Source organism: Polypterus senegalus, chromosome 6, assembly GCF_016835505.1.
Source record: "Polypterus senegalus isolate Bchr_013 chromosome 6, ASM1683550v1, whole genome shotgun sequence".
Classification (NCBI taxonomy): Eukaryota; Metazoa; Chordata; class Cladistia; order Polypteriformes; family Polypteridae; genus Polypterus; species Polypterus senegalus.
The window spans coordinates 60,885,860-60,910,031 of NC_053159.1; the positions used below are offsets into that span (position 1 = coordinate 60,885,860).

A 24,172-nucleotide genomic window follows, 5' to 3' on the forward strand; every position below is an offset into this window, starting at 1 on the left:
TACTCTTGACAGTGGAATAGGTGATTCTTAGCCAGTAATTGCAGTGGAAAATGTGGTTAACATCCACTCATGCATGGGGAAAAAAATATGTCAAATACCGTCAAACCGGGATAATTTAGAAAAATACCGTGATATAGAATTTTGGTCATAACGCCCACCCCTAGTCTGTGACAACGAAAACTAAAATAAAAAGAAGAGTTGCTCTCTAGTGTGCATCCCGTATGTAGGAATTCAAATAAAGAAGGCTATTTTAGAAGATTACAGTGGCATCAAGCAGGGCTCTGTACGGCAAGTTGCTCTGGCCAGTAGATGACACCTCCTTCCACCAGTGTCTTATGGTAGACTAGAAGAGGCAGGGTCAAATGCCTTTATTGGGTGGCTTCGAGGTGTTGTCAAGAAAGAAGGACTTGACAAGGTTAGCAGCAGCGCCTCCTCTTGTCTTGGTGGGTTATTACATACCTCGACTAAGCCTGGGAAGATGTCCTCTGACATGCATGCGTGATACTATATAACATTATAGATAGCATATGATGCATAAGAAATTATTTTGATACCCAAAATGTACTGACTATAAAAAGGGCAGTCAGTCCGAATAATTAAAGAGTGAGAATCAGGAGAAAGAACTGTGTCAAAGGGCTAAGTAAGGGTCAAAACTGATAGTCAAAAAAAGAGAAACATCAGAGTCAAATTGTAAACCAAAAAATTGTAGTCAAGGGACAGAGCTTTGTTTCACACTACCAGTAAGCAAAGTTCAAAGTACAGTAAGTGAATATTTTAGCGTAATCTTTATACTGGAGCATCAATGACATTGCAAGATGTGCCACCCCTGTTCTTTATGGGAAATCCCCATGGAAACTATGTCACCACCCACCAAATAGCACCCCGATCTTCAAAACAAAAATGGTGTTGGATAGAGAAGGTAAAAATATATAAATTCTAAACTGAAGCTCTAAGCAAAATTCTTATTTCAGAATTTGATTCCTTTTGGTGTTAAAATCGCCAAAACAACACAAAGTTTCACATTCCAGCTTCAAGGAAATCCAAGGAAAAATAATAGAAGCTCCATACATAACAGATAATAATAACACCAAATTTTAAGTCTTTGTGAGTTAAAAAAAGTCTGGATAAACAAGTTATAACTAGCATAACTGACTTTTCTTGAGTATGTTTTATTGACTCATAAGAGAGTACCAGTATGTAGTTTATAATTCTTTGCAGTATAGATTTACATTTGAACATGCCTTTTCTACAGAAAGACACTTTGCATATTTCAAAAGTAATTACTGTGTGCACCGGGCTTGAGTATTACTAGCCAAAACAGCTTTGGTTATCTGATTTCTCAATGATCTTGGAAGCATGTCCACTTATTAGCTTGACAGTCAAGTATTTTATTTAACAGCCAAATATTTAATAACAGGGACAACTTTGATATTGATGACAGGAGTGGTCATTTTGAAAAATCTACTCTTTGTTTAATTAAGTAGATGGGATGAGAATGAGGAACTGTTGTATTACTAATATTAATATATAATAATAATAAAATGAAACATGTTCATGCTTTAAACTACTCTGAAAATTGTGATGTACAGTTGGGAATTAGATCTTGAACCTTCCTTTGCTATGTTTTGATGCGGGTAGTTTGTTTAAAAATATTCACCTTTTTAAAGTATAGTATTTCACATGTAGCTTAATGGAATTTGGCTTTTTATTACAAACTGTTTTATTAATATTTGTTTTATCTTTGCACCTTCCAGACCACTGCAGTTTTGGTCCAAGTTTTGGTCCAAAGTGCACCATATGTGAAGGTGGAAAGGTCTAAACTGAACTAATTGACTCACTAAACAGACAGATGGTACTTACCCATTCTCTTTAAGTAGTAACACCTAACATCATGCATTTTAATTTTAGTTTTCATTTTAAAACTCTGAGCAGGATATTTGTAAAATACTAGCTCGAGTTCGTAGATTTTTTTTTTTTATTTTAGGATTCCAGTCGTGTATGCTTAGATAATGTCTACATGTATATGTACTTTTGTGTGGCTTGTATGAACTTGTTTTTGGTTAATATAACATTTGCTCTGTATTTTTTTGATTTCATTCTATAGAAGAGTGACTACCCCATGGTCTTGATTGGGATTTTTATCCAGCAGCCAACTCCATTTGTGGAAGTGTTCTTTGAGCGTTTGCTTAATCTACAATATCCTAAGGATCGTCTGAAGCTTTTCATATACAATCATGTAAGTCTGTGCTTCAATTCCAGATAGTCTGCTAATGTCAGAAATGTCCTGGACATGTTGTTTTTTGTCTGGAAAATGCATTGATTGCTTAATTGTTTAATATTGCTACTTTTTAACCTCATTATTTCAGACTGATGATCAATGGAGTAGTAAGAGTAGTAAACCGTTTTATGATGAATAAATAAGAAAATAATCCAGAAATGTAGTAATTGGAACCTGCTACAGGAACGTGTATGAAAAAATAGCTATACACTAAGGCAATTAATATTAAGTGAATGCATTAAGTGCTGTTAATAACACTGAAGACAGTTGCATTGAGAGAACATATCCATTAACTTTAATATCACCCTTCTCAGGATAAAGAAAGTTTAGAAAATGAATGGTGTGAAAATAATATGCCTTGACACAACAGGTTTGGCGCAGCCTTTCCATATACTTAAAGTTTGGCTGAAAAATAGGCAAAAAAAAAAAGATACGTTTGTATAGATACGTGTCCAAAACAGAACTGACAGGCGGAAGGCATATGGCGGTCTTTAAAGTTAGACAAGGGAAATTACATCATCTGGACAGGAGCCAGAAGTGGTGTCACTGGGCCTGGAGCCGGAAGTGACGTCATTGGCCCCAGGACTGGAAGTGACGTCACTAAGTCTAAGCAGAATTTCCCACTTCTCCAGCTTCCTGATATTGAGAGAATACAGTAAAGTATTGTATATTGTATGCATGCCCTGTAGTCACCCAGAAGGGTAGACACCTCTGTCATCAACAACAACAACATTTATTTATATAGCAGATTTTCATACAAACAGTAGCTCAAAGTGCTTTACATATTAAAGAATAGAAAAATGAAAGACACAATTATAAAACAAAATAAATCAACATTAATTAACATCGAATAAGAGTAAGGTTCAATGGCCGGGGGGACAGAAAAAACAAAAAAACTCCAGACGGCTGGAGAAAAAATAAAATCTGTAGGGATTCCAGACCATGAGACCGCCCAGTCCCCTCTGGGCATTCTACCTAACATAAATGAAACAGTCCTCTTTGGATTTAGGGTTCTCACGGAAGGGCTTGATGATGATGATGGTCACGTAGACTTCTGCTTTTCAATCCGTCCATCATTGTTGGAACATCATGAAGCTTTGAGTAGGTGGAGGTGGCGCAGGCCACCACCACAAAGAAACCGGAAAAAGAAACAGAAAGAGAGTAGGGGTCAGTACGGATTTTAGAGCCACCACGAATAGTTATTATGAGGAAATTGAACATATAGAGTATCAGGATTAAGTTAAATTAAGATTAAAATGAAGTTATAGAAAAGCCATGTTAAAGTAATGTGTTTTCAGCAGTGTTTTAAAGTGCTCTACTGTATCAGCCTGGCGAATTCCTATTGGCAGGCTATTCCAGATTTTAGGTGCATAACAGCAGAAGGCCGCCTCACCACTTCTTTTAAGTTTTGTTCTTGGAATTCTAAGGAGACACTCATTTGAGGATCTGAGGTTACGATTTGGAATATAAGGTGTCAGACATTCTGATATATAAGATGGGTCGAGATTATTTAAGGCTTTATAAACCATAATCAGAATTTTAAAGTCAATTCTGAATGACACAGGTAACCAGTGTAGTGACATTAAAACTGGAGAAATGTGTTCGGATTTTCTTTTCCTAGTTAGGATTCTAGCAGCTGCATTCTGCACTAGTTGCAAACGATTTATGTCTTTTTTGGGTAGTCCTGAGAGGAGTGCGTTACAGTAATCTAGTCGACTGAAAGCAAACGCGTGAACTAATTTCTCAGCATCTTTCAGTGATATAAGAGGTCTAACTTCACTTATGTTTCTTAAGTGAAAAAATGCTGTCCTAATGATCTGATTAATATGTGATTTAAAATTCAGATTACAGTGAACAATCACCCCTAAGCTTTTTACCTCCGTGTTGACTTTTAATCCTAATGTATCCCGTTTATTTCTAATAGCCTCATTGTATCCATTATTGCTGATCACTAAGGTTTCAGTTTTCTCTTTATTTAACTTGAGAAAATTACTATTCATCCATTCTAAGATACAAGTCAGACATTCTGTTAGTGAATCAATAGAATCAGGGTCATCAGGAGCTATTGATAAGTACAGCTGTGTGTCATCAGCATAGCTGTGGTAGCTCACGTTGTGCCCTGAGATAATCTGACCTAACGGAAGCATGTAGATTGAGAATAACAGCGGACCCAGGATAGAGCCTTGTGGAACACCATATCGGATATCATGTGTCTTTGAGTTGTAATTCCCACAGCTAACAAAAAATTTTCTCCCTGTCAGGTAGGATTCAAACCAATTTAAGACTGTGCCAGAGAGGCCCACCCATTGACTAAGCCGATTTCTAAGAATGTTGTGATCAATGGTGTCAAATGCAGCACTCAGATCTAAGAGGATGAGAACAGATAAATGGCCTCTGTCTGCATTTACACCCGACTGAAATTTATCAAGAATAGCATGTTTATTTAGGTGGTCATTTAACTGCATAATGGCTGCCTTCTCCAGAACTTTACTTAAGAAAGGCAGGTTAGAGATGGGTCTAAAATTTTCAAGAGCTGAGGGGTCGAGATTATGTTTCTTAAGTAGGGGTTTAACTACAGCAGTCTTAAGACAGTCTGGGAAGACCCCAGTATCTAGTGACGAATTTACTATGTCCAGAACATTATCAATTAGCACGCCTGATACTTCTTTGAAAAACCTTGTTGGTATCGGGTCAAGGACGAGGTGGAGGGTTTTAATTGAGAGATTATTTTCTTTAAATCAGGTAAATCTATCCTAGTGAAAGAGTTTAATTTGTTTATAACAGGATGCTGGGGTTTAGGAGGATCCTTAGTGTTGGAGGGATATACTATGTTATTTCTAATATCATTAATTTTTTGATTGAAAAATACAGCGACAGCCTCACAGGTTTCACTGGAAGCACTTAGGAGGCATTCCTTTGAGCTACCTGGGTTTAGTAGGCGATCAATTGTAGAAAATAAGACTCTGGGATTACTAGCATTGTTATTTATAATCTTGGAGAAATAGCAGCGTCTCTCAAGACGGACAGTGTTATTGTATTCTGTTATTTTGACTTTTAATATTTCATGGTGGATAGTAAGTTTAGTCTTCCTCCATTGACGCTCAGCTCTACGGCATGTTCTCTTTAAATCAGACACTCTTTGGGTCTTCCATGGTATAACAATGCTAGAAGATTTTTTCACTGTCTTTTCAGGTGCAACTATGTCAACAGCAGCTCTCACTTTAGTTTTAAATCTTTCCACCTTACTATTTACATTATCCTCGCTATTATAGCTGGCACTATAAACGGACTGATTGCTTAAAATGTTTGTAAGTTTTAAAGCTGCTGCGAGTCAAAGAAGCGTTTTTAACAATATGCTTCTCATGAGTGTTTTTATCATTATTTCTATATTAAAAAGTAGAAGAAAATGGTCTGATAGACCAATATCAATGATCTGTTTTATATCAACTTTCAGTCCTTTAGTAATCACTAAGTCTAACGTATGACCTGCTTTATGTGTAGGCTGATTTATGAGTTGTCTCAAATCAAAAGAATCCAGGAGGTTCATAAATTCTTTTACTTTTAGATCACACTGATTATCTATATGAAAATTAAAGTCGCCAACTATTAGGAGTGTGTCATAGTTAGTAATTAAAATTGACATTAAGTCAGAGAATTCCTCAAAAAATGACGCGTTATATTTAGGAGGTCTATACACGGATAGTACTAGAACTTGAGAATCTCCATGATAACAACGTGAGATACTCAAAGGACTTGAACTTACCAAAACTGATATCTTTACATTTTAATCGTCGAGTAAATGTTAGCCAATCCGCCCCCCCTTTTTCCCTGGCGGTCTGCACGAGTAAAACTGTAATCCGGAGGGCAGATTCGATTAAAACTGCCGCGCTGTCTGAACTAAGCCATGTTTCATTTAGTGCAATAAGATCTATTTTTTTATCACTAATAAGATCGTTGATAAAAAACGTTTTGTTAGTTAAAGCTCTAACATTTAATAGTGCCATAATTAATGTTTCGGAGGTGCAGAGATGAATACTATGTGCATTATTGACAATTGGAATAGGAACTAAATTATTATTATTAGCGCTCTGTGTGTATTTTTTGTTTAATCTGTGATCTGTTTTTATAGTTTTAATACATTGTTCCTCTAAAATAGTGATTTTAATTAGATTATTGGAGTTTATGCCGTATTTCCTAGGTTTTCTACGTGCATTGAGATTGCTTATTACAGTATTAATGTTGTGCACTTTAACGGAAGACTCTATTAAACATTCATCATGTCCTGGCACAACAGTATTATTTCGGAAGGGGTTAAGAGCAGAGATAGATAGTCAAGAAAAACGAATTACCTTCGATATGTTTTGGAGAGGACCGGCGCGAAACTGTTCGGATGCAGGCCATCACTCTTGAAGAGACACGGCCTTTCCAAAAAGAGATTCCAATTGTTGATGAAACCGACATCATTGCCTTACTCTGTCTATTAGAGGTGGGTTAGTCATCCTTTTCAATAGATATGTTTCTTGCCCTCTAGTGTCCAGGATTATAATGACAGTTTTGTTTTGAGATCAAAATTCCATATGCATTGCTAATGTTTCAGCACACCCTAGCAATCCCTGTATTCTCACATAGGCGGAGTCAGTGACCTGCATGTCTCTCTTTCTGTGTACCAACAGCTTTCTCTGGGGTTTTCCCTTGCCACTTGTCAGCTCAATAGAACTTTATTTTGACAACCACTTGCCAGCTGAATATCTCTTTAAACTTAAACTTAACTACTTTATGATGTGAGTGAAAACCAGAGAATCCAGAAAATAACCCACACAGGCATGAGAAAATATACAATTTCTACACATAGTGACCTGGCCAGGAGTTCAGCCCGCTCTACCAGAGCTGTTTGGATGCAGCAATAACCACCATGCCAGCACTTTGGTCTTCAGGGACAAAAAGAAAAATGATTAGTGTACACAGCCATCCCCTGGTTTGGCATGGAATTACCTTCTTTTGAACCCTTTAGCTGCCTTCCATGTGCACATGTGTGACAATGGATGGATGAAAATCAGAATGTGACAGATGCATCATTAAAATGTGCAGTGATTTTCTGTTCACTTTATTGATCTATCACCTGGAGACATGAAAATGCCAACACCAAAATAGTCAGCATAGGACTTACAGATGGTCAAAACTGTTGATGATGGTAAGTCAATTTCCATGCCAAGTTTGTGTTTTATAAATCTAGACTTTTGCGCAAGAATTGGCTTATGTATTTCTCTCAGCATAAGTTTTATACATGAGGCTCCTGTGTTTGAATTCCACTTTCAGTCTTTTTCTGTGTTTCGAAATTCTTCCTGTGTCTGTGTGGGTTTTCGTCTGGGTACTCTGGGTATTTTAATCCCACATTCCCAGAAATATGTGTGTTGATTCACTCTTCACAAGTTGAATGCTGTCTTATCCTCACATTCTTTAACCTGTCCACAGAATGCATCCCCATTCTCACTGCATGCACTCTCCGTGACACAAAACTGAAAAATGTGTACGGTAATAGTACCAATAGGGCCTATTTGTGTCTACCGCTTTAAGCAGAAATCTTCATAAACTGCTGCCCAAAATTTACTCAAGGTAATTACAAAGTATTGGCTTCAATTATAAAGAGTATCAATTAAAAATAGAAGATATTTCAAAAATGTCAAACAAATCATGAACAGAGAATACTACATCTGATCCAGGTCTCTGGAATTTGCAAATATATTGACAAAGTGAATTCAACAGAATTATTTAGCCAAGTGATTAATCAACATGACAGTGGGAATTTTCAGTCTTTTTGGAGTTACCAGAGATTTGTATTAATACAATATAAGCTATATTCAATCCACCTAATAAACTGTTAATTGCTCATATATAAACACAAATTTAGGTAAGAAATACTTATTAATGCATTCATTATTTGCATTTATATGTACTTTCTAGGAATCTGGTGTGCGTTACTGGAATATTTTTCTAGTGTAGCTCAAACAAGTCTCAGTGTAAGCAATAATGGGATCTAACCAATAAGGCATTTCTCATCCATATAAATTTTTTTATAGTAAAAGCATTAAACTGTTTAAATATTTCTGCTGTTGTAGGATTGTGGTCTATAGGGGGCATAACAGCACCCCAAACCCAAGACATAACTACACACACACAGTCCTGGGTTCAAATCCAGTGCTTTTATTTATAACTAGCCAACCCGTGGCGTACCATACGCCGCATAATCAGGCCGGTTTTTTAATAATTTTTAAGCAAAGGGAGAAAATTTAACATTTGCAAAATGGGTAATGTAATAAATCAGCAAGAAAAGCAACATTGTAACAATGCACGGAATGAACCAACACACAATTGTCTGTGCGGCGTAGCGAGGTTGGGAGGGGGGTGTGTACAAAGTGCAGGAGCATCTAAGAAGACGCATGTTTGTCGTGGATGCGAATTGCTGTATGTAGCGTGTACAACACTTTGCTATGCTGCACGCGGTCGTGCATCGTAACCGAAAACTTTTTTAAAGACTGCTCACTTCATTGTGTTTTAACCTCAGTTGTAAAGGAATGTTTTAATGATCCCATGGGATACCCCTCGCAAACAGTTTTACACGCCGCATATGGCGATTCACCTCCGCGAGAAACATGCCTCTATTAACAGTCAATGTGTGGTAGGGGGTGTGTACAAAGGGTAGGGACGAAAACAGTGGTAGCGTATGAGTCGCACTTAGTGGCAATTCCACGGTTTGCAGCCCGATTGGGGTTCAACAGCTTACCCACGCCTAGACACACGCTCAATCTCATGCATAATTATTTATTGAATGGTAAACACTTCTGGAAAGACACGGTTGTCTAAAACAGGTTAGTGTGAGAATACAACAGTAAGTGAATGAAAAGATGGAACTCTTGAGAGAGCAAAATACAACACAATAGTAAACCCGCGGCATAATAAACGCTGCATAATTATTTATTGATGGTTGAACACTTCTGGAAAGACACAGGTACAACCCTCGCAAACTGTTCTACACGCCGCATACAGCGATTCACATCTGCGACAAACAAACTTTTTTACACACTGCATACAGCGAATCACATCCGCGGAATGATTTTTCCTAGATGGTCCTGTCGCGTCCACCCTCGCACTCGAAGCATACACACTGCCTGCTCATGTGCCCGGTCGCAAGCCACATCCAGCCTCGTTCTCGAAGCATACACACCGCCTGGTCATGTGTGCGCTCGCAAGAGAAACTCACGGAGAGCCGCCCACCAGCTGCCTGTGTGTGTGCCTCTGTCTGTCTCTTGCGCTGCCTCTGTGTGAACCGGTCAGGCACAGAGAAGGTCAGCTGCTGACAGAGCGTCTCGACTGTTGCAGGGCCTGCATTGGTGAAGCAGGTGAGACGGTAATGAAACAGAGGCACAGGGCTTATTGGTTTTTAAAGACTGATTCCTTCATTGTGCTTTAACCTCAGTTTTAAAGGATTGTTTTAATGATCCCATGGGATACCCCTCGCAAACCGTTTCACACGCTGCATATGGCAATTCACCTCCGCGAGAAACATGCCTCTATGAACAGTCAACGTAGCTCGGAGGTACATGACATTAACCTGACCTGCACTGTATGTGGCCTCTACGACAGACGAACATAAATGACGCCATTTTTTCTGTGTCGTTGCGTCCGAGTTGGTGGGCGTGGCCCTACGAGTTGTCGTCGTATCCAATGGTCTTGGAGTTGGTGGGCGTGGCTCCTTCCTGTGTGCGCCATAGGTGTCTCACTTGTCGGCGGCTTAGTGAATCCACGCCCCTTCCGGCGTGCTTTTCATGGTTGTCTTGCCTTAGTGAGTTATATATATAGATATTTACCTTTTATAGGCTTCCTTCCCTCAGTGTTGTAGTGGCTCCCACATAACACAGTACAGTACATATTGCTGTCAGTCGATCTCTTTGCTACTTTTGTTTTCCTGCACCTCTCCCAGTCGAGTATTGTCCATTTCCTTTCCCGACTCTGACTCCCTGGACCCTTTAACACCTAATCCAAGAGTACTTCTGATGCTTAATATATTGCCTCTGGGAAGTACTTCTGGGTCAGGCAGGATGACTCTTGTCCGTGTGCAATTAATATCCAGCAGCTACCCCTGGCAGCCCAACAGAACCTGACAGGGCAGCCCCATGGGACCACAGTTCCCATGCAGCCCTGCGTGTGTCCATACCAGGTAGCATGCTACCACCCAGTGTATGGGGTAGAACTCTGCACATAGCAGGCAGTCACCCACTCTCTTGTCTTTCCAGTCTCTCAAGTCCTTCCATGGCGTACCTCCATGGGTATTTAGAAAACAACCTCAGTTTAGTGGCTGCAGCAGTGTCCTTTCATGTTTATATTTTGGCACTTAGGGAGAATATCGCAGCTCCCTCCCTGGCCTGCCTTTATAACGGCCTCCTAGCCAAACAAAGGAGTAGGTTCCCACGCCAGTCCATCCATCATAGTGTATTAATTTTTTTTTTCGACTTTGTCCCTTTGTCTTATGCTTTTTCTTTGCGTAAAATGTATAATACAAATAAATATGGAAACCTTTTGTTATTGCATTCATTGAAACTTTAGGAACCCCACCATGAAAAACATGTTAAGTCATTTGTAGAAGTACATGGAGATGAATACAGAGCTTTGAAGATTATTGGACCAGAGGAGGAATTAAACAATGCTGCTTCTCGGAACTTCGGAGTGTAAGTGCATCCCTGCAAATACAAGATGTGAAGTACATCCAGTTAGTCATTTTCATTTAGTTTTCCACTTGTGCTTTTTTGATTAAACTTGGTCAATTCTATTTTTTTATCTTGATTGGGCAGGAATCTATGCCGTAATGATGATGAATGCCAACACTACTTTAGCATAGATGTTGAGGTGGTCCTGAAGAATACAAACACACTCAAAATTCTCATTGAACAAAACAAGTGAGTATTAACATGTGAGACATTAAGTTTATTAAAATTTATCAATGAAAGTAGTGCTTTTTGAAAATGTAGTACTCACATAGAGTGAGGAATGTACATTTATCCTTTTGACTTACTAGAGTGCATTCCATATATTTCCATTTTCTGTTTGTTTTCTTCTTTTCAGGTCTATAATTACACCATTGATCAGCAGGCATGGGAAACTGTGGTCAAATTTCTGGGGGGCCCTCAGTGTTGACGGATACTATGCACGTTCAGAAGACTATGTGGATATTGTTCAAGGCAGGAGGGTGTAAGTATGAACCACGACCACTAATATGGTACTGTTGGTGGACTTTAAAATGAATTTTGTTTACCTGAATATATCTTGAAGTAATTGAGAATTTGATCATTTGTACAACATATTTCACTAGGTATGGTACATTGTGATTAAAATACAGCAGAATTGGAAACAAAAATAAACAGGTTGCAGAAAAGTGATTGCACCCACTGAGTACTAGTTAACATCACTGTACCGGAAAAAGGAAAAAAAAATCAGCGCAAAGTCCCATGCTCAGCACCACAAAAAAAAAAAAATGCAAAACAATACTAAAAGAAGCATGCCACCAAAAACATAAAAAAATACCAGGGTAGAACTCCCCATAGTAGATCACTGTGCCCATGCATCCCTAATCCTTTAGTTGTACTTAAAGGACTTTGTCTCCAGAGAAGCTTCTCCATCTTCCTGATCAGTTTTTGAGAATATACAGTAAAGCATTGTATATTGTATGTATGCCCTGTAGTCACCCAGAGGGGTAGACACCACTGTCATTGCCATACCCTGTCTATTAGTGGTGAGTCAGTCATCCTTTTTAATAGACATGTTGCTTGCCCTCTAGTATCCAGGATTATAATGACAGTTTTGTTTTGAGATCAAAATTCCATATGCATTGCTAATGCTTCAGCACACCCTAGCAATCCCTGTATTCTCACATAGGCGGAGTCAGGGACCTGCATGTCTCTCCTTCTGTGTATCAAAAGCCTTCTCTGGGGTTTTCCCTTGCCACTTGTCAGCTCAATAGAACTTTATTTTGACAACCACTTGCCAGCTGAATATCTCTTTACACTTAAACTTAACTACTTTATGATGTGAGTGAAAACCAGAGTACCCAGAAAAGTACCCACACAGGCATGGGAAAATATACAATTTCTACACATAGTGACCTGGCCAGGAGTTCAGCCTGCTCTACCAGAGCTGTGTGGATGCAGCAATAACCACAGCACCACCATGCCAGCACTTATTCAGATTCTCTTTCTGATATTATATTGGCTATTTACCAGGTTCACACAGTTCAGCCAATAGTACCTCCTCAAAAAGGGTATTGGAGTAGAAATGTTTACTGCTGGATGTGCTTACTGATGCTAGCCTAACCTCTTAAAGTTATGTCATATTGCACAAATTCAGTTGTAGCCTTCACTTGCATAAACTTAGTGAGTCAGAGGGAGTCGGGGCATGCTACCATCCAGCTGGTCGCCTAATGTGACATACCCAGCAAGTCAATCTAATCTGCGACTTGCTTGCATAAAATGAAAGAGGTTTGATTTTGTCTTTAGTCATAGGGGCAGGTTCTGTGTGCATGAAAGATGAGATCCAATCAATCCAATCAATGATTGCTCATGGGTGTATAATGCATATAATTCAGTGACAAGAAATAAGGAACATGAGTGTTTTGCACCTCTCAAACAGAAGCAAGTCTTTTCTGCCTTACGCCTTGTGTATTACATACCAGAACAGAATGAAAAAAGAAATAGAAGGGACAGAGATTGTGGCTGAACTCACTGTTGCTGTTACCCCTTCATATAGAACAGGCTCTGTTAGGCAGCAAGCTATTTGGATGTTACAAAAAAGGGTGCACACGACTATCCTGAAAGATCGGCACTCTGTCTGTAAATGTGAAGTGGACAGTGACTTTCAGTCATTTAAATGAACATGGTTTGCCAATGAATTAACAACTGTGATAAGCAAATTTGACATACCCCATGACTAGAAGTTGCGTAGTGTGACATTAACTTTCCACAGACTATAAACTGTAAGGAATGATGCAAATATTATAACTGTTTATAAGACAGGACTCGCCTTGATGCTTCTTTATTGAAGCCTTCCCTATAATTCCACAATCCATAATGGGATTTCAGTGCTCGTTACTACATTTTTTAGAGTTGAATATTTAGGGGGTTAAATTTAATCTTGGTATAAATAAATGTAAGCCTGGTATGCCACAGTGAAGTTAATAATGTCCCTGCTCGTTGATGTAAATATTGTGTGAGTCCTGTGAAGTTATAGTTGTAGTTCAAAACTCTCAGAATTGTTAAGTTTTAAACTGTGAGATTTTTAGTAGTCAATTGACAGTTTCAGAAATTCTATTTGTGAAAAATTGCAGTTATCTTGAGTTTGCAGATCTCATGTGTATAGTTAAAGACAACATTACAGATTTCTATGATGTAATATGTACCGAGTAGAAACCTTGGAGTATCTGATAGCACCATCATTGTTGTATGTTGAAATAAATAAAAAGAAGGACATTCCACACTATTCTTGATGGATGCAACCTCAAAATGAGCCTGGCATCAAAATGAACTAGGCAAACAAATTAATGTTTGTAAGCAGAAACATTGGGTAGTACTAAAAGCATCTCACATGCACTTTATTTCAGGTTGGGACTCAGAAAAGCAAAGTGTCATCCTGCTTTGTATGTTGCAGGGGTTAATCTTATCATTATAGCATTAAAAGCACACTGCAAAGATATATGTACACTGGTTCACCATATGTTCACCAATTGACTAACCTGTAATAAAGTATTGAATGCTTTTTATCTTGTTTTTCTGTAATTGTATTTAATAATCTGATACATTGTTTTGTAAAGACAATCATTTTATTTTACCTGGCAGTGGTATCTGGAATGTACCCTACATCTCCAGTGTCTACCTCATCAAAGGTAGTACACTGAGAAGTGAACTGACTGAAGAGACCCTCTTCACTTCTGGCAAGCTGGATGCTGACATGGCCTTCTGCAGCAATGTTCGAAATCGGGTATTTAAGTCTTTATTTGTCTTATTTCAGGCTTTCTTGTGAGGGCAGTTTATCACTTTTATGATTCTGCATGCACCCCCTTGTTTCTAAGTGCCTCAGGTGCTTGGGTCTAGTTGGATTTTACATAGATCAACATTCTTGTTAAATCAAACCACTAAACCCACTTAATTAAAACCTTGTAGGGGCATACAAACTCGATTACAGCAAAATTGTATTACTTGTACTTATTATTTGTGCAGCACGCACTGGTTATCTGTATAGACCCTGACATTATATCATAGCATTTTGTTTGTGCTGTAAGATTTACCTTCTTTTATATTTATATAAAAAGTTACTGATTTGTCTCTTTTGCTCTTGCAGGGGGTTTTCCTTTTTGTCAGTAACAGAGAAGAGTTTGGACGCATTTTGTCAACAGAGAATTATCAGACATCTCATCTGCACAATGACCTCTGGCAGATTTTTGAAAATCCAAAGGTAATGTCCACACCCTCCAGTCAAATAGGCTAAGAAGTTGCAGAGATATAGCTATGACAGACATTTGTTATGGTTGACAGTAAATGCAGGTCTTGCCAAAACATTCTGCAAACTATACACACATGGGAGTAGGGACACAGGTCTTAACAAGCAGCAAGAAAAAACAACAAAGTCTAGATAATGAGCAGCACAAACTTGTGTAGAAGGAGTAACCCTCAGTAGAATGTTACATCCCCCAGTGTGATCAGGGGTGTGACTGAGTTAGACAGAGCTGAGTCTGATTTATCTCAGAACAAATCAGAGCTCTTCAGATGTTTGCTGATATTTAATAATCAACAACCAAGGGAAAAGGGAGTGTGTATGTGGAGTGGTAAAGAGTGGTAAAGAATGTGCAGTGCAATGTGATAAAGTCACAGGAAAACCTGTGACAATATTTGCCTGCATTGCCACTCACAACACCACACTGTATGCACTGCACTCTTCTTTTATTGTAAAATGGTGATCAATGCAAGATTAATGTTAATCTGATTAGTAAATCAGACAATTATACAGTATAAGAAACATCATAAAAATTGTTAGGTGAGATCAAAATGTATTTTAAACATGATATCTTTTCAGGAGAGTGTGAAAATTGGATGGATGGAGAAAAAATGAAAAAATTAATATAAAAGCAATCAGAAAAAATTGATAAATTAAAAGACCTGCTGTGATAGGTATGGGAAATCCCTTTGTATGGAAAGGGATCTTGCTATATCAATGTTAGGCAAATGCAAAAGGTCAAAAAATGGAATGTATAAGTAAAAAATTTGCCTTAGTTTTGTATTTGCATTGTGCACTGCTAAAAGATTGTTTAAACCACAAATTTTGATCTGTAATCTTTGAGTTCATCTGTTATGGAGAACTGGAACAACTGAATTGTCTTTTCATGTGTAAAATGTCACATGTTCTAGTAAGGGCCACAAGCCAAGTTGGAAAAAAGTAGCATTATAGTTCAGCTTTATTCACTTTATGTATATGCTTTTTATTTTACAGGACTGGGAAGAGAGATACATACACCAAAACTATAGTCGAATTTTTAAAGAAAAAATAATTGAAACAGTAAGTTTTTTCTACATAATTTGGTGCTGACTAGAGAGGTCTGTCTGATACCTGAAACTATGTAATTTCAAACACTGGTGTAAATTAAAGTATAGAACATAAACTTGAATTATAAACTGTACTGCACAACACAACTCATACAGTGTCTCATGATACTGAATGGAGCATTTCCCTGGGTGCTGCTTTAAACCATTGTTAAGCACCTGATTCCACATCTCTTTTGTATGAAAACTGTTTTCTAGCACACCTGTGCCCCAATTTGTTTTTATTTTAGAAAAATAAATATTTTGTGACCAGCTATGTGACTTTGTCCTTTGAAAGTAAAGTATCAGTAGAACAGATATACTGGCCTGGATTTAAGTAACTTTTATCTTTTTGGTAAAGACTTGCTCAGATCATAAGTAAACCATCATTATTCCAGTATACTATCTCAAAGTCCAGTATAGCATGTCCACACTAAGGATGCAAATGTTACAAGATTAACAAACTAAAAATCTTAAGAATAAATTATTGTGACTTATAACAGGAGCTGTACAAAACAAGCAAGGCACATAACTACTCCATGGAGCTCCTTTCTTGATATATTTAAGTTTAAAGGGTGAGGGCTAACACTGGACATGTAGCAGCAGCTGTGCAAAGCAAACAAAGGACATAACTGTTTCAGGGTGTGCCATTCATCATATACAGTGCTTCGATAGATAAATAGATAGGTCAAAACTATTGGTGCATCAGCCTTCTGATAAAATTAGCCAACTTATTTGAAGGGATAGCAGATACTGAGGAAAGCTGATACTGAGGCAGTGAAAAACAATTCAAGACCTGAATAATCTTGAGAATGGAACAAACACTTAAGATTATGTAGTTTAATGTAGAAATTCATAATGTGTTATACACAGGCAAAAGGAACATTATACAGTATATACTGTACATACAGTACAAGATGGGTAATGCTGACCTGCAAGAATCAATCTCTGAAAAGAATTTACAGATTTACATTACATAATATTCCCATCATCAAGGCCAAAAAGGACAAAATGATTATACATACTACATTTAATAAATACTGCACTAGTGAGACTTCATCTGAAATACTATGTACAGTTTTATTCAAAAGATGGTAGCACTAAAACATGAGGTTTTCATTAATTTTCTTTAATTTGTACTTAATATATTTTGCGGTCATCCCTGCGTGGAGTTTGCATGTTCTCCCCATGTCTGCGTGGGTTTTCTCCAGGTACTCCGTTTTCCACCCATAGTCCAAAGACATGCAGGTTAGGTGCATTGGCAATTCTAAATTGTCCCTAGTGTGTGCTTGGTGTGTGTGTGTGTGTATGTACCCTGCAATGGGCTGCCTGGTGTTTGTTTCCTGCCTTACGCCCTGTGTTGGCTGGGATTGGCTCCAGTAGACCCCTGTGACCCTGTAGTTAGGATATAGCGGGTTGGATAATGGATGGATGGATATTATTTTGATTTTTTTTTTTGTTTTCATTGTTTCATAATACATTTTTTGTTTTATTTTTATATCTTCCTTCTCAATCAAAGCCCTGCCCTGATGTTTTCTGGTTTCCTGTATTTAATGACATAACTTGTGATCACCTTGTTGAAGAAATGGAAAACTTTGGACAATGGTCAAGTGGTCAGAATGTGGTGAGCAGCATTTTTTTGAAGTTTCAGTTTAGATTTTATACAAAGTTATTGGGTTCAGAATTAGGAACATGAAAGTTTATAAGGAAGGGGGATTAATTATGTAAAGCTGAATCAAAGGTTAAATCATAGAACCATTTATTTGACTAACATGTCTACATTAAGCTGCATTTATACAGCAGTTTTTAAAACTGAAAATTTGAAATAACAATAAAATATAATTGGCATTGCTATTGAAACATAAAAGTACAGATTAATTTAACTGAGTGAAATGATTGATGCAAAATATATCATTTAAGGTCTTTAACAGTAAAGTTTGAAATTAATTCATGTCAAATAGTGAGATGTTGTACTGGTGGTAAATTGACACTTTGTTTGCAATTATATCAGCTGAACACGCTGTGTGTATTTAAGTAGGGTTGCTGTTATACAGATGTTTGTTTTCTGTCTGTTGCAGGACACAAGAATTCAAGGAGGCTATGAGAACGTGCCCACAATAGACATTCATATGAACCAAATCAATTTTGAGAAAGAGTGGCATAAGTTTTTATTAGAATATATTGCCCCAGTAACTGAAAAAATGTTCCCTGGTTATTACACAAAGGTGAGTTGATCTGCACAGTTGGGTGAAGGAGGGTTATGTATGTATTGTGCAGGTTAACTGGGTATCACAGCAGATTCACTTGTATGATGGTACTGTAGCACAGCTTGGCAAAGCAAAGTGTTTTATTACCCATTCTGTCTTCATGAGGCTGCAAGCGTCAGTTCCTACATTGACAGATTTCAGCCTGTCACACCTCAGTTTTTATCCTTGTCGACTATTGCATTTTAGTATTAAATAAGAGAGCTAATCTTTAAACTGTTTTGTGCAATCAACATCTTTAAAATGTTAAGGGAAATCCCCAAGTAGAGGTGGGAAGAATTTGCAAACTCTGTGTAGACAGTGGCCAACACCAAAAGACAGTAACGCTGAACACTGCACCCTGGTGTCTCCTGCATAGCATAGTGTTTTTCTTAAGACTAAAATATATAGCAGTGGCGTAGCTGGGGGGTTGGCGTTAGTGGGGGGCGGTCCGCTCCAAGCGGCAGCTATTTAGGGGCGTCCAAACTACGGTAGTTTCCTTTTTTTTTGTTCCTTGAGGAGGCGCAAAAAAAAATTTCTTTCAGCTTTGGGGTGTCAAATTTTTCACCGCCCGGGTAACATGATCTCCAGCTACGCCACTGATTTATAGATATTAATTTAATACACAAATTTTACAATAAATTTTCATTTTTTATTATAAGTATACATTTATTATAAGTATACATACATAAAAACTATACTATATTTACTTTTATGCAATCTTAATTATTATAACATAATGACTGATTAATGTGATACCTGCACTTGTTTCAATGAACACAAAAGTTTTATATTCGGCTCAGTATTTGACAGCGCAACCCGAAGTTCTTGGTCAAGATCTTTTAAGAATGACCACTTATTTTTAATTAACACAAGAGTTAAAAACTTTGCTCACAAGAATATGTCGTCGAAAATGGAAGTAGTGTTAGGATGGCCTTGTCGGAAATGCGAGGATATTCTTTCTTAACGGAAATCCAGAAAACATCTAATGGAACTTCGGCGAAATTAAGTTTTAACGTCCCATCATTACTTAATTCTATAAATTCCTCTCGAATTTGCAGTGACAGTGGTTCCGTAGAATTTATTGCATTGGTTGCAAAAGGATTTTGAATCAAATCATATTGTTCTGCATTAATAGAATAAAAATAGTGATAAAATTTCTGCTGAAGCATACTTAAATGATGTTGGGCCAAATCCACAATTAATTGCTTGTTTTCAATCGTACTATGGTTGGTCCTTTGGTACATTTCTAAACATCCTTTTTGCAACTCTTCCTGCCAAAGTTCGAGTTTTTTTTTTTAACCCCTGTAATTTATCAGAGTACGTCAATATATTCTCATTCTGTCCTTGCATTTTGTTTTTTTTTTTAAGTTCATTCAGATGCTCGAATATATCAGCCATGTATGCAAGTTTGGCTATCCAGTAATCATCATCAAGGCGCTGGTATAGTTCGGGCATATTTTGATCTAAAACAAACTCATGCACCTCGTAGCAAAGCTCAAACAATCTAGCCTAAACTTTGCCTCGGGATAGCCAACGAACTTCAGTATAAAACAATAAGGATTCATATTCGGCTCCAATTTTTGCACAGAGTATTCCAAAGATCGCGAATTTAGGGCTCTCGATTTAATTATGTTTATGATTTTAATGCATTCATTCATCGTGTTCAAAAGTTCCTCTGGCAAATTCTTGACCATCAATGCTTCTCGATGTATGCAGCAATGTGTAATTTGTATTACTGGATTTTTTTGTTTTACACAAGAGACAAAACCTTTTTTACTACCAGTCATTGCCGCAGCGCCATCCGTGCAAATAGCAATGCAACTGCTCCACTGAATATTATATATTTTGAAGAAATCATTGGTTACTCGCTCTGGAACCACCTTACAAAATAAATAATGTTCTTTAATAAAATCCTCATCAACGAAACATACAATAGCTATCAGTTGTGCTTTATTTTTAATATCGGTTGATTCGGCGATTTGAAGCGCAAATTTTTCAGCCAATATCAGTTTTCTAATCAGTGTTCCTAAAATATCGCTTGAGATGTCGTGAATATGTCTTAACAGTATCGGCAGACAACAAAACTATTCACTTCCTTAACTTCATTGGGCCCAAGCATAAGTCGAACAATTTCCATGCATGCTGGTTTAATAAGTGTTTCGCCGATAGAATGTGGTCTTTTCTGACATGCAATTAATTTTACAACATGGTAGCTAGCTTCTAAGGCCTTTTCAGAAACCGTAATGGCCGATTTCATAAATTGCTTCTGTTTTTGATTTTGTTCTAAGCGCCTCTGAAAATATTGTTTGTCTTTTTTGGCGTAACTGGGATGGTTTGAATTTAGATGGCGATTTAGTTTACTGGGTGCCATTGCCTCGTTTGATAGCTGATCGCCGCAAATGATGTATTGTGGCTTTGGAGCCATTTCGTCACCACACCACGAGAATCCATATCGAATGTAGTCTTCGTTGTACTTCCTTTTCACAATCTTTTTTTGTTTTTTTGCAACACTTGTTCTAGGTTCTTCATCATTTGTACGTGAAGACGAATCTTTTCCATGTAAAAATGTATCCATATTTAAAGGGGTATAAAACTAAATATGAATCACACGAAGAACGTTAACCATACACAATTCACCAACACAACTGATAGTAATGAATGATAACTACTGTCGACTAATACGTCGGCTTGAATTCAATCTAGGTGAGGGCACGGAGCGCTCTGCCTATCAAAGCATACTATGCAGTTGTCTGGCGACTACGTAGGGCCTACGTCGTAGGCAACAGGTGCAAGGTGATGGGATTTATTATTTCAGAAAAATGACACATAAAATTATGAAACCTTTAAAAGGCTATTTACGCGAATATTTCATTGCACATATTCTCGTTATTGTGTTTCTAAGGAAGACCGTTGAAATATTATTTAGTTAGGAAATTGACTTATTTGACCGCGTTACACCTGTATCGGCTCAAGGCAAACCAGTGTGCCGTGGCACACCGGTTGCGGAGCACTGATATACTGTATAAGCTGTAGAGTGTGCATCCCTGCAGCCTTCATGTGCAAAGTGGAGACTAGATCCTTACTTTGTAATATGTGTAGTGAAGTGATATTGCCATTGAAATACAGTAGTACCTTGTATTTTCTTTTCATAATGCAGCATCAGCCATTATGGATGCTAGCCTGTACTGACAATGCAAAAGTCAATACAGCTTTTTGGCATAGTATAGTATTAACAGCAGTTACTTGATAAAGCTTGAAAAAGCAATTGCATGCAGTATTTTAAAAATGGAATGTAAAACGCACAAATTAAACACAAAATAAAGGAACTACAGTTTCTTTGCAGATATCATAATTAGAAATTAAAGGTTAAATTCCTATGGAGAAAACAAAATTTTCATCAGAGAATGTGGACTTTATGAAAACATGAAACAATGACATATACAGCAAAATTCCAATGCTTCCACCATTGCCAAAAAACAAAATATTGATTTAGATTTTTTTGTATAGGTCCAGATGTTTTGACTGTAAAAACTAGCAGAAGGATGGGTGGAAAGTGTAGAAGAAATAATTTATTTGCTTTATTTGTAATATTACCTGGTTTACTCTTACAATGATTCTATAGAGTGTATTTTAAAATAATTATTATTAATGTGTGATATTTGTAATCCTGCAACTATAGCTGTAATACTGATCTAATACTATGACAAAATTCTTACTCAGCTTATTGGTGGATAGTAGTTAATAGTTACAGAGCTAGTTTTTGTTTTTTTTACTTTATTGGGTAGTGCACAGAAGATAGAGATCTAACATTTAAATTTTGAACATCCACTTGTAAGCTTCTTTATTTTGGATGTAGTTCTATTTAAAAATGTTTGTAGCTTATGGATTCTAGGAGCTTGAACTAGTGTTTTTTTGACAGGGAAGAAGAACTTTATTAACAGCTTGAAACATTTACATGACAGAAAGAGAAATAGTTTAGTGAGCTTTAAGCTATTAGTTTTTGCCTTCTTGGTGGAGTTATGATTTAAACATGTTAAAATAAAAAATAAGTCAGAATTCCAAAATCAGTAAACTGAATCTGCACCGAAGTGCATGACCTCCTAATTAACCTCAGGAATGCTTGGCTGTTTGCTTTGTCTCTAGGTCAGGATTTGTTTGATATGTAATCATTTATATACTGTATAGGCTGTATATCCCTTATTCCATGCCATCTGCACTTACAAGGTAGAGCAAATTCCAATTTTGTAACACAATTAAGTAAATGTCAACACTATATTTTTGCAGTGTGGCATCATGGATCAGTGTTATCTTCAGTCTTGAAATGACATCTTTTTCTACCGATAGAGAAAGAGAAAGAAAAAAATACAGTTTATGCTACATATTGAAGACAAAATAAGTAGTTTCATAAGTGGAAGAGGTATCCACTCTTTTGGACACCTATAATAAAATGCTTTACAGCATATACACTATTTAGGAATTTACGGGTCACAAACATCAGTTAAAGTGCATATGAGAAATGATTGATAGTGTATTAAAATGAAAATAGCTAGACTATTTATGTACTTACAGTGACATTAATAATAATGTTTTATGATAGCCAGTGTAAAATAGGCATATGGATAAGTAAGAAGATTTGGAGTCTTGGCTTGTGGGGAGCTGGGTACATCCATGAGTTGTATAGCATGGGAATGGGATGAGAATGGAATTGTTTGTGCAACACTTGGTGTTTACTCCAGTTGGTCTCCTTAAGGTACTCACCAGTCTCACGTATGTAACACAATTCACTAATTCTTTTGGTGTAAAGATCATGACAGTCACAATTAGCAGTTGAAGTTTCTGAGATGACAAAGACAAAATTCTGCAATACAAGCATATGAAAAGAAAGATCCTAAGAGGATCTTTGTTTAAGAATAAAGTGCAATGGTGAGAGGAGAGCCTCTGCTGAAGCCACTGTGGATTAAGAAAAGAAAAAATGTTAGTGACATCAAGCATCTTAAATCTATCAGTACATATGAAGGAAAGGGAGCACTATAGGTAGTACAATGAGAAACCATTATAGCTGCCAAATTTGCCAAAATTAAGGTTTGAATATTGAAACTAAAAATAAGTGAATATTTGAATATATTCAATCTTACATGTTCATTTATGTGCACTTTTGTGTGACAGCAAGAAAAAACACAAAATAAAAAAAGAATCATAGCGGTACTTGGTGTAACTATTATTTAAATATAAGAACCATCAATATCCTGAGCATCTGCACCCATACTTATGACTGCGTGTGAAAGTCTTTCTCAGGACAGTGAGCCATAAATGCAGCCACGAAAAGGAGCTGAAATCTATACATGAAATCCAAATGAGCTACACGTGCTAGCACTGTGCTTTGCAAAGTTATTTAGTTTTTTTTGAGAGTGTTGCCTGAGCCCCGTTTGTAACACTCAGCTGGAGTCCTGTGGTGCAAACACATTGTGACTTGTCTTGCTACCAGAAAAGCACAAGCAGAGCAGTTTGAGATCAGGGGCAAGACTAGTTACTTAGTAAGACAGCAACAGTGTGAGAACAGTAAACAAAGTAAAAAAGCAGGTAAAAGGCAAGCAGGTCAAAGGCAGACTTTTTTTTAGTATTTTGGAAGTGTCCAATGGGCAGCGGCAGGATACATTTAAGAGCATGAAATTCACTATAAAAAGCTAGTCAATATCTGTGGACTCAACCAGAAAAAGTGGATTGTTACAGTATAAAATCAGTGTCCACACAAACTGCCTGTTTTTTTTTTGTCCTTTACTGATACAGCAATATTGTAATAAAGGTTGCTTAATATTGTCATTGTTTTAGGCATTGTGTGTGACACCAGAAGCAGCCACATAAAATAGAAACTAATTGAGGGGCATGGCCTTTTGGATGACAAAGCTTTTTAAAATGGGGGTTTTAAAGTATTGTTTTAAAAGGAAAATCTGTATTATGATAGTTATTTTCTATTTGCTTTAATGAGAAGGTCTTCATATTATGCAACATTCAGGGATCTCAGGTTTAAAAGT

At 37.2% G+C, this 24,172-nt stretch overlaps 1 protein-coding gene across 2 annotated transcripts in view; it reads left to right on the forward strand.

Annotated features, from left to right (window-relative positions):
* Positions 1–24,172, forward strand: part of plod1a (procollagen-lysine, 2-oxoglutarate 5-dioxygenase 1a) — a 71,068-nt gene that overhangs the window by 40,987 nt on the left and 5,909 nt on the right. For both annotated transcript variants that reach the window (XM_039756086.1, XM_039756085.1), the window contains exons 9-17: positions 2,105–2,236; positions 10,880–11,001; positions 11,125–11,229; positions 11,396–11,521; positions 14,158–14,299; positions 14,660–14,773; positions 15,806–15,871; positions 17,414–17,518; positions 17,973–18,119. In XM_039756086.1, the coding sequence (XP_039612020.1) occupies positions 2,105–2,236; positions 10,880–11,001; positions 11,125–11,229; positions 11,396–11,521; positions 14,158–14,299; positions 14,660–14,773; positions 15,806–15,871; positions 17,414–17,518; positions 17,973–18,119 (1,059 nt within the window). The remainder of the gene's footprint in view (positions 1–2,104; positions 2,237–10,879; positions 11,002–11,124; positions 11,230–11,395; positions 11,522–14,157; positions 14,300–14,659; positions 14,774–15,805; positions 15,872–17,413; positions 17,519–17,972; positions 18,120–24,172) is intronic.